Source organism: Bufo bufo, chromosome 1 (assembly GCF_905171765.1).
Source record: "Bufo bufo chromosome 1, aBufBuf1.1, whole genome shotgun sequence".
Classification (NCBI taxonomy): domain Eukaryota; kingdom Metazoa; phylum Chordata; class Amphibia; order Anura; family Bufonidae; genus Bufo; species Bufo bufo.
In genome coordinates, this window is record NC_053389.1 from 123,949,643 (window position 1) to 123,962,515 (window position 12,873).

General features: G+C 49.4%; 1 protein-coding gene across 2 annotated transcripts in view; it reads right to left on the reverse strand.

The window, feature by feature from the left end:
* RCN2 (reticulocalbin 2) overlaps positions 1-11,185 on the reverse strand; it is a 39,680-nt gene extending 28,495 nt beyond the window's left edge. For both annotated transcript variants that reach the window (XM_040429217.1, XM_040429208.1), the window contains exon 1: positions 11,075-11,185. In XM_040429217.1, the coding sequence (XP_040285151.1) occupies positions 11,075-11,084 (10 nt within the window). In that variant the 5' untranslated portion in view covers positions 11,085-11,185. The remainder of the gene's footprint in view (positions 1-11,074) is intronic.
* Between the last annotated feature and the right edge of the window lie 1,688 nt (positions 11,186-12,873).

Below are 12,873 nucleotides of genomic sequence, written 5' to 3' on the forward strand. Positions count from 1 at the left end.
AGAAAATATGAGTTAGACATATCTGAATGGACATGTGAAATCTCAGTAACATATAGACAGACAAGACATTGGACAGGGGAGTAGGGGGAGGGAAAGGAAGGGGAAAGGGTACAATTCTACTAAAGCGGTTAGACCTGCGCATCACGAAATGCGGCTGAAGAGCGAAAGGCTTCCCAGGGGCCCCAAGTCTGCACAAATCGTGTGATGTCTGCGGGTGTAGTACTAATGAGATCCTCCAACCTCTGATATAAGGCAATTTCGTCAAACCACTCCTCAGACGAAGGGGGAGAAGGGGATTTCCAATGCCTGGGGATCACCGCCTTCGCTGCCTGAACCATGTATTTTAGAAGGGATTTCTTATATGCTGGGACATTCAGGACACTATCAAAGAGTAGGAGAGCTTCTGGGGAGTTTTGGATAGGGATACCCGTGACCTCTTTAATAATTTTATGAACGAAATTCCAGAAGGGCCTTAAGCCGCTGCAGTTCCACCACACATGAATCATCGTGCCTTCCTCTGTAAGACATCTCCAACAACGGTCCGATACCGTCGGGAACCATCTATGAAGTAGCGCAGGTACCCTGTACCATCTAGATATAATTTTGTAGCTCGTTTCCTGAGCTTTGGCCGAGATCGTAGATTTGTGTGCTAGAAGGAAGCATCTGTTCCACTGGGCTGGGGTATAATGATCCCCCAAATCCCGCTCCCAGGCTTGACAATATGGAGGAAGGCACGAGGATCGCTGATGTATCAGAAGTTTGTATACTGAGGATATGGGGTGTAAGATCGCTGAGGATGAGACACACATCCTTTCAAACTCAGTGAGTTTCCTGGCCAGAGTGTGAGTTCTGCTTAGAGAGGTGTGAAAATGTTGGAGCTGCAGGTATTCAAAGGAATTGCGGGTTAGTGGAGCCTCTAAAATCTGGGGCAAGGGTTTTAGTGCAGGGCCAGAGAGAACGTGATAGAACCTGATCGGTCGGGATCTTGAGCTTTGAAGAAAGTGTTTGGAAGAGTGCCCTGGAGGGAATCTAGGGTGGTCAGTGACTGGCACCAGAGGGCCTTTTGGGTCAATCAATGAGGTCGCACGACTAATGGATGCTAAAGTTGCAAAGGTATGATGAGCAGAGAAGGACAAGTGTGACGACGTCTGGCTTGAAGAGCCCATTAACCATGGGAGGGTTGATACCGCACACGTTGAAGTGTCTTTTGTAATTTGTACCCACGCCTTGGGCGATTCAGCACATGTTAGGTCCAACAGTCGGGCATATGCTGCAGAATGATAATACAGTCTGCAATCTGGCAGACCCACCCCTCCCGTTTCTTTGGTGCGGGTCATTATCTCCCATTTGATTCGTGGTCGGCCAGGAGCCCATACAAATTGTGTGAAGCACCTACGGAGTTGGGACCAGAAGGTGGACGGTATGCGGATGGGAATAGTTTGTAGAAGGTACAGTAGTTTTGGTAAAAGGGTCATTTTTACTATACTAATCCTTCCAAACCAAGAAAAGTCTCGCTTACACCAACCATCTAAATCTTTTTGAAACTGCACGAGGAGTGGGGTAAAGTTCAATTTATGAAGACATGAGAGGTCTGCTGTCATTTTGATCCCCAAATATGTTATGCCTTTGGGTGGCCAGGTGAAGGGAAAGGAAGCCTTAAGAGCAGGAGCCAGATCGCTCGGTAAAGAGACATCCAGGGCCTCTGACTTGGACATATTAATTTTAAAATTGGACCAGGTACCAAATTGAGCTATTTCCCGAAGTACGGACGGCAAAGATATACGTGGGTTGGTTATGTAGAGAAGGAGATCGTCCGCAAACGCCGCGCATTTATACTCTCGTGATCCGATCTTTAACCCTGTTATGTCTGGATTGGCCCGAATAGAAGCTAACAGATGTTCCATAACCAGGACGTATAGTAAGGGGGATAGTGGACATCCCTGTCGTGTCCCATTGTGGATTGGGAAGGGGGGGGAAAGGGCACCATTTATTTTGACTCTAGCGGTAGGATGTTGGTACAGTGTCAGGATCTTTGACAGGAATATTGGGCCCAGACCTATATGTGAAAGGGTCTCATGGATGGCACGCCAAGATATCCGGTCAAAGGCCTTTTCTGCGTCTAGGGAAAGTACCATGAGGGGGGTCTTTTTGGACTTGGCATAGTGGATAATGTCCAGGGTTTTAAGAGTGTTGTCCCTGGCCTCCCTCCCCGGCACAAACCCAACCTGATCAGCAGAAACCAGGGAAGGCAGATAAGCGCTCAATCTGTTCGCCATTAATTTGGCAAAGATCTTGAGATCTACATTTAAAAGGGAGATAGGACGATAGCTGGCACACAGGTGCGGGTCCTTTCCTGGCTTCGGGATGACCGTAATGTGTGCCTCTGTGGTCTGCGCCGGGAAGGGGAGCCCAGGAGACACCCCATTGAAAACCCGGAGCATAATAGGGGAAAGATTAGAGGAAAAGGCCTTATAGAACCTAGCCGTGAACCCGTCAGGGCCTGGACTCTTACCACCCGGGAGCGACTTAAGTACCATATGGAGTTCAGTGTCTGTGAATGGAGCCTCCATCGTGGCAGAATCAAGCTCAGAAAGCTTGGGAAGTAAGAGGGGTAGGTCGGGGTGTTTGCCCACTGCTGGAGAGGATGTCTGGGGCAGGTTGTAAAGCTTCGAGTAGAAGGAGTGAAAAGTAGCCGCAATATCAGTGGTTGTGTGGATCAGACGATCCTGGGCATTTTTGATAGCGGGGATATGGGAGGCTGCCAGTCTTCCCTTTAGAGCCCTTGCCAACATACGGCCACTTTTGTTCCCGTACTCGTAGAACTTACTCCTGCAAATTTGTACCATACGTTTGTAGGATGCATCTAGGAGGCGCTTAGCTTCCATACGCGCATTCTGGAGATCATGTAAGGTTTGCAGGGTAAGTGCTCGTTTGTGGGCCAGTTCCAGGGATGTGACTTTTTGCAGAGCAAGTTTAAGTGAATGGGCTTTCTCCCTCTTGAGGCGGGAGCCGTGTTTAATGAGTACACCTCGAAGAACACACTTCAAGGCCTCCCATCGGATCGGTATTGGAGTAGAATCCTCCTTATGATCCGCTAAAAAGTTCGTTATACTGCTAGCAAGGTCAGCAGCGCACCCCGCGTCAAGAAGGAGACTCTCGTTCAATCGCCATGTCCACTCCTGTCTAGAGAGGAAGGGCAAATTCAAGGAGCAGTATATGGGGGCATGGTCCGACCAAAGGATATTTCCTATTTGTGTGGAATCAAGCCAAGCTAGGGCCGATTGCTGAATAAGGATATGATCAATACGACTATATGAGCCATGGGGGGCGGAATAAAAGGTGTAATCCTTATCAGAAGGATGTTGGATCCTCCAGGCATCTCTCAGTTGCAGTTGGAGCAGTGCCCGTTTTACCTTTTTAATGGTGGGATATGTGAGGGATGCACGTCCCGTCGAATTGTCAAGTGTTGGGTCAAGTGTCAGATTAAGGTCGCCACATAAGATAACTGTCCCCCTAAGCAACGGTATGACATTATCAATGAGGTTTACAATAAAGAGAGCTTGATTTTGATTAGGGGCATATACATTAAGGAAGGTTAATTCCTGGCCACCAATCAGTAATGTGAGTGCCAGGTATCTTGCATCTGGATCGGCAGTACAAGCTAGCACTTGATAGGGTAAAGACTTGTGGATCGCTATAGCGACTCCTTTGGTCTTATTCACCGCGTTATTTGCTAAGTGCCAGGTGGTGTAGTGTCGATGTCGGATGTTCGGGGCGCTACCCTCCTTAAAATGCGTTTCTTGGAAACAGATAATATGTACCTTTTGGCGATGAAAGTGGTGAAGTACCTGTGCCCTCTTTTCGGGAGTGTTGAGGCCTTTCGCGTTGAATGATGCAATCTTCAGAGACCCCATTGCTACGGGAGGAGGGGGAAAGGGAAAAAACACGAGGAAGGCACGGGGAGACAACTGACAAAAAACAAGAAGAGAAGAACAACAGTTATAAACAAATAAACAGGTGGAGTACCCCGAAAAGGGGTTTTTATGTGACCCAGAGGTCTAAAGAGGCTGTCACCTGGGGAAGATACCCCAAGGGAGAGTCTCCGCTTATTCGGGGGAAAAAGTGTCAGCCAAACAGGAGCTGGCCCCCCACAGCACCAATGGATGCAAGTGAAAACTTATAAGCACCAGCAAAATTGGAGCATAAATACAGATAAAGAAAATGAGCAAACGGCTAAAAACCAATAAGAAACAATCAGTATATTAGATCATTAGTAGTCCCAGGTAGCAAAAGCAGGGATCCCCTCAGGTGGTAAGGGGAGGTGAGGATCTACGACTTGAGTGATCTGGTCCTCTCTGGCGTCGTCCCCTTGAGGCCTGAGCAGAAGAGCTGAGCGCTTTTTCAACAGATAATGGACGTTGTCGCCCCCTCGACTCAGAGGCAGGCGGGAGGAGGGAAGGCCAGAGACCCAATTCAACCGGTGGCAAGTCCAGCTGCTGTAGAAAATGGGAAAGATCTGTGGGGTCCCGCAGGGTGACGACTTGGTCTTTAGGGCCGGCAAATAGAGCAAAAGGAAAGCCCCAGCGGTAAGGGATACCGCGCTCTTTGAGAAGGTGTAGCAGTGGGCGCAAGGCAGCACGTTGGGCTAGGGTGTAACGGGATAAGTCCTGCAGCAAGATAAAGGGGACACCGTCGTAGGACAAAGACGACATCTGTCGAGCCCTGAGCAGAATCTGATCTTTGATGGCATAAAAATGAACTCTGCATATGACGTCCCTTGGTTTTGAGGGGTCAGGGTTGGGAGGCCTCAATGCCCTATGGGCTCGGTCAATTTCAATGCTGGAACTTGGCGGACGTCCCAGGAGGTCATTGAAAATTTTTACAATGGTGGGTAAAAGAACCGCCTGCGTTATAGACTCCGGGAGACCTCTGATCCGAATATTATTGCGACGGCTCCTATTTTCGACATCATCCAGATGGTATTGTAAGGCGTGTATCTGTGCATCATGGGCTTGCAGCTTGTCTTTCAATACCTGCACGTCTGCAGATAGGTGATCATGTTCCTGTTGAACAGTGTCCACTTTTGTATCAATCAAGGCCATCTCAGAGCGTACTTGCGTGAATTCTTTTTTACATTCCTGTAAAATGTTAGCTGCAAAACTAGAGAGGTCCGCCTTGGTGGGGAGTGAGCCCATCAGGTTGCGTAAGTCCGCCATAGTAGGTGGCCGGGAGTCCTCATCCGGAAGAGGGACAGGAGACCCAGATCTCTGGGGCAAGGGTGGAGAGCCCCATGAGGCCGGCACTGCAGGGGCAGCCAGTGTCTGTGTGCCCAATGATACGATGCCCTCCTGGCGTGGGTGAGATCCGTCCCACGACGAGCCCGTGGACCAGTGTGGGGAATTTGCTAGGGACGGCTCAGGAGAGTGAGTTAAAGGGGGCTCCCGCAGCATATACGGGGAGGAGGCCGCAGCCTGTGGCGAATCTGAGGCCTTTTTATCATCCTTTTCAGGTTGCCCCCTGTGAGAAGTTTCTCTCTGTGACTGGGGGTACCCCATAAGGCTGGCTGAGGTACCCGACCAAGGGGACCCAGTGGGGGATCTCACTGGTGGGCTAAGTGGAGCTGCAGGAGAGGTGGGGGTTCTAGGGCCCCAGGCGACAGGGTGAGGGGTCACCTGAGAAGTCCCCTGAAGTGGGGGGAACTCTTCCTCACTAACCTGGATCGCCGGGTCGCAGGGAGACATCACTGCGACTGCTAGGCCTCTGTCCTGGGCTGAAGAGGAGGGATCAGCGCGTGCTTCAGAGTCCCCTTCCACCTGGGCATGCATCATCTGGGTCCGGTCGGAGCCACTGCCCAAGGACGGCACCGATGCAGACCTGACTCTCCTTCTATCCGGTGAGTACCGCCGTTGATTCCGGTGCTCAGTCTCAGGCTCAGCTGCTGCTGGGAGCTGAGATTCTCCAGGGCCGGCGGCGCCATCTTGGAAGCGCTTGGCGCGCTCAGTCAGGTCGGGGCCTGGAGTTGCAGGTTGCCGGGCGAAAAGCCTGGAAATGTCCCCCTGTGGAGACGCCCGGGGGGCTACAGAACGAGCCTTGGCTTTCTTGGGTAGTTTGCCCATCTTTAAAGGGCCGCTGGTGGTGGATTATCTCCGGTGCTGTGGAGGAGCTCACAGCCGCACGTCTTCACTCCTGCATAGCTGGCCACGCCCCCCTGGCACGTTTTTTTTTTTGTTATTTACAACATTCATCTGACAGGTTAGATCATGTGGTAATTTTATAGAGCAGGTTGTCACGGACGCGGCGATACCTAATATGTATACAATTTTTTTTATTTATGTAAGTTTTACACAATGATTTCATTTTTAAAACAAAAAAAAAAATATGTTTTAGTGTCTCCATAGTCTAAGAGCCATAGTTTTTTCAGTTTTTGGGCGATTATCTTAAGTAGGGTCTCATTTTTTGCGGGATGAGATGACGGTTTGAGTGGCACTATTTTGGGGTGCATATGACTTTTTGATCACTTGCTATTACACTTTTTGTGACGTAAGATGACAAAAAATAGCTTTTTTTACACAGTTTTTATTTTTATTTTTTTACGGTGGTCACCTGAGGGGTTAGGTCATGTGATATTTTTATAGAGCCGGTCGATACGGACGCGGCAATACCTAATATGTATACTTTTTATTTATTTATTTAAGTTTTACACAATGATTTCATTTTTGAAACCAAAAGAATCATGTTTTAGTGTTTCCATAGTCTAAGAGCCATAGTTTTTTCAGTTTTTGGGCGATTATCTTGGGTAGGGTATGATTTTTGCGGGATGAGATGACGGTTTGATTGGTACTATTTTGGCGTACATGCGACTTTTTTGATCACTTTTATTACCTTTTTTGGGAAGTAAGGTGGGCAAAATTTCAATTTCCTAATAGTTTTTATTTTTTTATTTTTATGGCGTTCACCGTGCGGGGAAAGTAACATGACCGTTTTATAGATCAGGTCGTTACGGACGCGGCGATACCAAACATGTGTAGGGAATTTTATTTTTTTCATTTTTAATCAGTGATAAATGTGTTTTTGGATTTTTACTTTTTTTTCACTTTTTTTCACTTTTTTTTTGACCCAGACCCACTTGGTTCTTGAAGATCCAGTGGGTCTGATGTCTGTATAATACAGTACAGAACAATATATATTGTACAGTACTGTATTTTACTTACACTTTGTCTGAACAGATCTCTGCCTTTAGCACAGATCTGTTCAGCACCATGGACAGCAGGATGCCTGAGAGGCGTCCTGTTGCCATGGGAACCTTCCCCGTCTGCTCAGAACTTCGCAGACGGGGAAGGGTAAGGAGGGGATCTCTCGGGGGGCTGTCTGGGGGCTCTCTCCCTCTCCATCGGGGGGCTGCAAAGGCACAGCAGCCCCCCGATGGGAGAGGGAGGGAGCTCCCTCTTACTGTTGACTTTTTCCATACAGCGGTCTGTACGGACCGCTGTATGGAAAGGGTTAAACGGCTGACATCGCATCATCGATGTCAGCCGTTTATACCAGGGTGCCAGCAATGTGCTGGCACCCTGGTATACCCACTAGAGACCAACGATTATACAAAGGGAGGCGGGCGGGGGATCGCGATCCCGCCTGCCGCACCGCCCGCCTCCCGCACCGCCCCCACCGCCCACAACTCCCCCCCTGCACCACCCGCCGGCAAAAAATCATGCAGGGGTGCAGGGGGGGGTGTAAAATATATATTTTAGGGACACTAAAGCTTCTGATCCCCGCGGTCAGGGCCCGCGGGGATCAGAAACTGCACAAAGCGCAGCAAACCGCAGGTCTGAATTGACCTGCGGTTTTCTGCGATCGCCGATGCGGGGGGGTCAAATGACCCCCCCCCCTGCATTGTTACGGGATGCCGGCTGAATGATTTCAGCCGAAATCCCGTTCCGATTAACCCCTCGGGCGCCGGAATACAGATTTCAAGTTATGACGTACCGGTACGTCATGGGTCCTTAAGGACTCGGGATCCATGCCGTACCGATACGTCCTAAGTCCTTAAGGGGTTAAGGCCAATAGAAAAAAATATTTTTAGCCAAAAATGACTACAATGCAATAATTGAAAAAAAAAAATTTCACTACAAGATGTACATAGCCTTTAAAGCATCTGTATAAGATACTGGGCAGAAAATATGGGCAGTCGTTGAGGCCAGGTCCTGGCTGTATGATATGGCCGGCACCCGCAGCCTACATTTGTATTTAGGGGTAGATTATATTCATTGGTGGCGCAGTGCGCCCCCACCCCCTTCAGTATTATAATAATTTGTGGCAGTTGCCACAGGGTCCCCTCCCCTCCTACTCAGAATATTCATTGGTGGCAGTGGCTGCTTCTGATCAGAGACCCAGCAGTGAAATGGCGGGGCTCTGATCGGTTACCATGGCAACCATGGTAAGCTCCCTGCTGCTGTATGCATGGGGCCGCAGAGACAATGTGAAATCCTATTCACCCTAATAGCTCTATTAGGGTGAATAGGACAAGGGTTCTAGCCCCCTAAAGGTGGCTAAAGTAAAAAAAAAAAGTTTTTAAAGAACCCCACCAAAATTCTAAAAGTTTAAAAACACCCCTTTCCCAATTTTACATATAAAAATATAAACACAGTAAAAAAACATATCACATATCCCCACGTCCAAAAAAGTCCAGACTATTGAAAAATATCTCCTATGTGGTGAACGCCGTAACAGAAAAAACATAAAACACGCGATCCGCCATTTTTTTTTGTCACCAAAAAATCGGATCGGACTGTTCTATTATAGGCAGGACGTTCCATAAAATGTGGAACGCACGAGGCTTTTTTTGTGTTTCATTTTTTTCACGTGGTATCGAATGGTATTGAGCATTGCAATACTTTTTATGGTATTGAAATCAAATCAAAAAGAAACGGGCCCACATCTGGTCAGGGCCCGCAGCCTGAGGGAGGGCAGCAGAAGGTTCTAGGACAGATTTCCTAAAATGCCCGGAGATACCCTTTATGACTATTTGTAAAAAGTATTTTTTAATTTAAAAAAAAATGTATGCAAAGGTGGACACACCCGTTATACAAATACACTTGGTACAGCCTTGTGGCGTAGGTTCTAGTTATATTCTCTTACTGAGGCAGAAAGTGAATGAGAAGCCGGATACCGTTCTGTGGTCTCCACTGCCCCTCACATTACAGGGAAGTGCAAAATACATTCATAGTAATAGAAAAAGCCACAAAACATCCTGAAGATAAAGCTACAAGGGAAACCGTGGCTTCGTGAGGAACAATAAGTAACCACAATCCCCTCGCTGGAGATGGGTCCAATCACTTCACCCTTGTAGGTGGATTTAGACAAACTAATAATCGTCCACTCCTGCGAACGCTCATTCCTGACAATCTGCCGCCAATCGCCCGATGAACGAGCAAAACGCTCGTTCATCAGGTGATCCTGTCTTTCGTGCAGGCGCATTGCGTGATCTAAACAGCGTCTGCTGCCCAGAAACAATGATTCTGTATGAGGACGAGCTCTACAGCCATACCTTGTCCTCATACTGTGGAGGAGATCGTGCATGTACAGTAAATGTCTCCTTCACTGAGCAAGCTTCACGGGGGTACCGTGACAACTGAGGAAGCAGGGGAGGGGCTGCCGTGACCACTGGGGAAGCAGGGGAGGGGCTGCCGTGACCACTGGGGAAGCAGGGGAGGGGCTGCCGTGACCACTGGGGAAGCAGGGGAGGGGCGGCCGTGACCACTGGGGAAGCAGGGGAGGGGCTGCCGTGACCACTGGGGAAGCAGGGGAGGGGCTGCCGTGACCACTGGGGAAGCAGGGGAGGGGCTGCCGTGACCACTGGGGAAGCAGGGGAGGGGCTGCCGTGACCACTGGGGAAGCAGGGGAGGGGCTGCCGTGACCACTGGGGAAGCAGGGGAGGGGCTGCCGTGACCACTGGGGAAGCAGGGGAGGGGCTGCCGTGACCACTGGGGAAGCAGGGGAGGGGCTGCCGTGACCACTGGGGAAGCAGAGGAGGACATGCTTTGACAACTGGAGTAGTGGTAACTGCTGTGACCATTTTTCTGACTCATTAAAGGGATTGTCCAGGATTAGAAAACACATGGCTGTTTTCTACCACACAACCACTGGACAGTGGTGGCACTGTTTTATAAGAAAGCAGCCATCGGCTTCTATGGAAAACCCCTTCAAGATTCCTATTCCTCCAGTTGAGGTCACACTCTGGCATCGGAGCTGCTTTCTAAGAAATCTCCCTGTCCACATAAAACCAGCAATAGTAAAAAAGAAAGTGAGAGGAGGGAGTCATGAGATGACACAACAGGAGAAGTGACTGCACATGGCTGCATGACCCTGCTGACCCCACTCTTAAAGGGAATGACCTGCAGAACAGATACTGATATCATTCCTAAAGGTACCTGTCGAATAAAAAAGAAAACCTGTTGCCATGTCACGGTGTGGGTCCGGTGCTGATACCCCAACTGAGGCGGCAGAAGTGCTGTGCCCCTTCCGCCCTGATCTGCTCCACGTCCACCACCAATCTACATGGACTTCTACAGATCTCATCTGCTGACTGCCAGGGCTGTGATCCACCAAGTAACTTCTTGTTCTGCTCTCTGTGGAACTACAAATACCAGCAGGCACTGCACATTAGCCTAAGGTCCATGTACAACAAGGCCGAGATCCCATAAACGGGGGGGGGGGGTGATGCCCATTGCAACCAATCAGGTCGCTGCTTTCATTCCCTAAAAGGCCTTTGAAGAACGAGAAGCGGAATCTGATTGGTTGCCATAGGCGACTGCACTAGTTTACATACATCTCCATCAATGTATACAGCCTATGGCTCTCCAGCTGTTCACTACAAGTCCCAGCAGAGGGCAGCTGCAGTTTTGCAACCGATGGTGAATACTGGTATACAGCACTTGGGTCTGACATATATGACTGTTGTGAAACTACAACTCCCAGCATGCCACTGGCTGCAGCCCACTCTCACATAAAACGCATAGGCGAGCGCTAAGCTGAAACGTGACGCAACAGTCATATGATGGCGCTGCTGTGTCCCTACCGTCAGTCATATGTCAGAAGTCCGACCAGCTCTCACTAGTGCCCCCACATCAGACTCAGTCGCACAAGCGCCATTACGCTCGACGTCCAACATCACGCCCACTTCTCGCCGTGACGTCACGCTTGGTTGTGATTGGCTGGCCATTAATCGCAGTGGGGCGTGGCCGCCTGCGGAGTGTTCGTGTGCGGTTCGCGCGCGTCCTCTTTGTTTTCGGCAGAAGGCGGTGTGGCCGCCCCCTGCCGTCACAGTGACGTACAGCAGCTCGGTCTGATAGCAGTAGTGGGTGGTCTGGCGGTTCTCATGTTTCACTATTAGTCCCTATGTAAATGACTCATAGCTGCTATGGAAATAATATTATTAGGGGTATCCTGTATGAAAACCAATTAAAAGGGGGAAGCGATGCAGTTGTCCATAGCAACCAATGAGATTGCTGCTATTATTCTCCAAAAGGACTTCCTGCAAATGAGAGCTGCAGAGCGATGGGTTCCTATGTGTGACTCCTCCACTCATTCCCCTGTTCATTTGTATAGGAGGAGAAAAACGTTTCTGTATATTAAAGGGGTTATCCAAGGCCTATAATACCCCCCATATGCCCAGGCTCCTCAGACAGATTGTACCTACCTCGCCCCCGGCACCCGCATCCAGTGTCGGACTGGGGTACCTAGGGCCCACCAGTGTAACTGATTCTGGGGGCCCACCTTAGGGCTCCTGCACACAAACTTATTTTTTTTCCGTGTCCGTACGATTTTTTTTTTTTTTTGTGGCCTGTATGTGAAACCATTCACTTCAATGGGGCCGCAAAAAACGGAAATTACCCCATGTGCATTCTGTGTCTCTATGTCCGCATGGGCGTTACGCATAATGATAGAACATGTCCTATTATTGTCGGCATTACAGACAAGGATAGGACGGTTCTATTAGAGGCCGGCCGTTCTGTTCGGCATAATGTGGAATGCACACACCCATTATCCATGTTTTGCAGATCCACAATTTGCGGACTGCAGAACATCCAACAATCGTGTTCATGAGCCCTTACAGTGATAACAGAAATATTAAAGATGGAGTATGATGGCAGACACTCACAGCAAAATGCACAAACATACTGTACATGTGGCAGATTTTAGGCTACGTTCACAGTTGCAGTAGCAGGGTCCGGCAGGATGTTCTGGCGGGCAAACAGCTAACGCTAGCCCACCATGCCGCCGGAAGTCCGCTGTAGTTTTTGTCTGGCTGCCTCTTGGCATGTTTTCCATGCTGCGGCCGATCCTCCAGCTTGCCCCCATTTCAATGAATTGGGCTGGAGCGGACCTCCGGCGGCATGGTGGGTTAGCGTAAGCACGGATCTGGCAGGCTGTTCCCCCACTGGAATAGCCTGCCGGACCCTGCTACCGCAAGTGTGAAAGTAGCCTTACACATATATGGATATCCTGCTCTTAAGGCTACATAGACACAACCAATGTTTTGGTCCGCATCCGAGCGGCAGTTTTTGCGCCTTGGATGCGGACCCATTCACTTCAATGGGGACGCAAAAGATGCGGACAGCACTCCGTGTTTTCCGCATCCGTTGCTCCATTCCGTGGTCTGCATAAAAATATAACCTGTCCTATTCTTGTCTGTTTTGCGGAAAAGAATAGGCAGTTATATTAATGGCTGTACGCGTTGTTCCGCAAATTGCAGAACGCACACGGACACCATCCGTGTTTTGCGGATCTGCAATTTGCGGACCGCAAAACACACAACGGTCGTGTGCATATAGCTGAGGTCAGTCAGAAACAAGACACATGCAGTTCCTATCACAC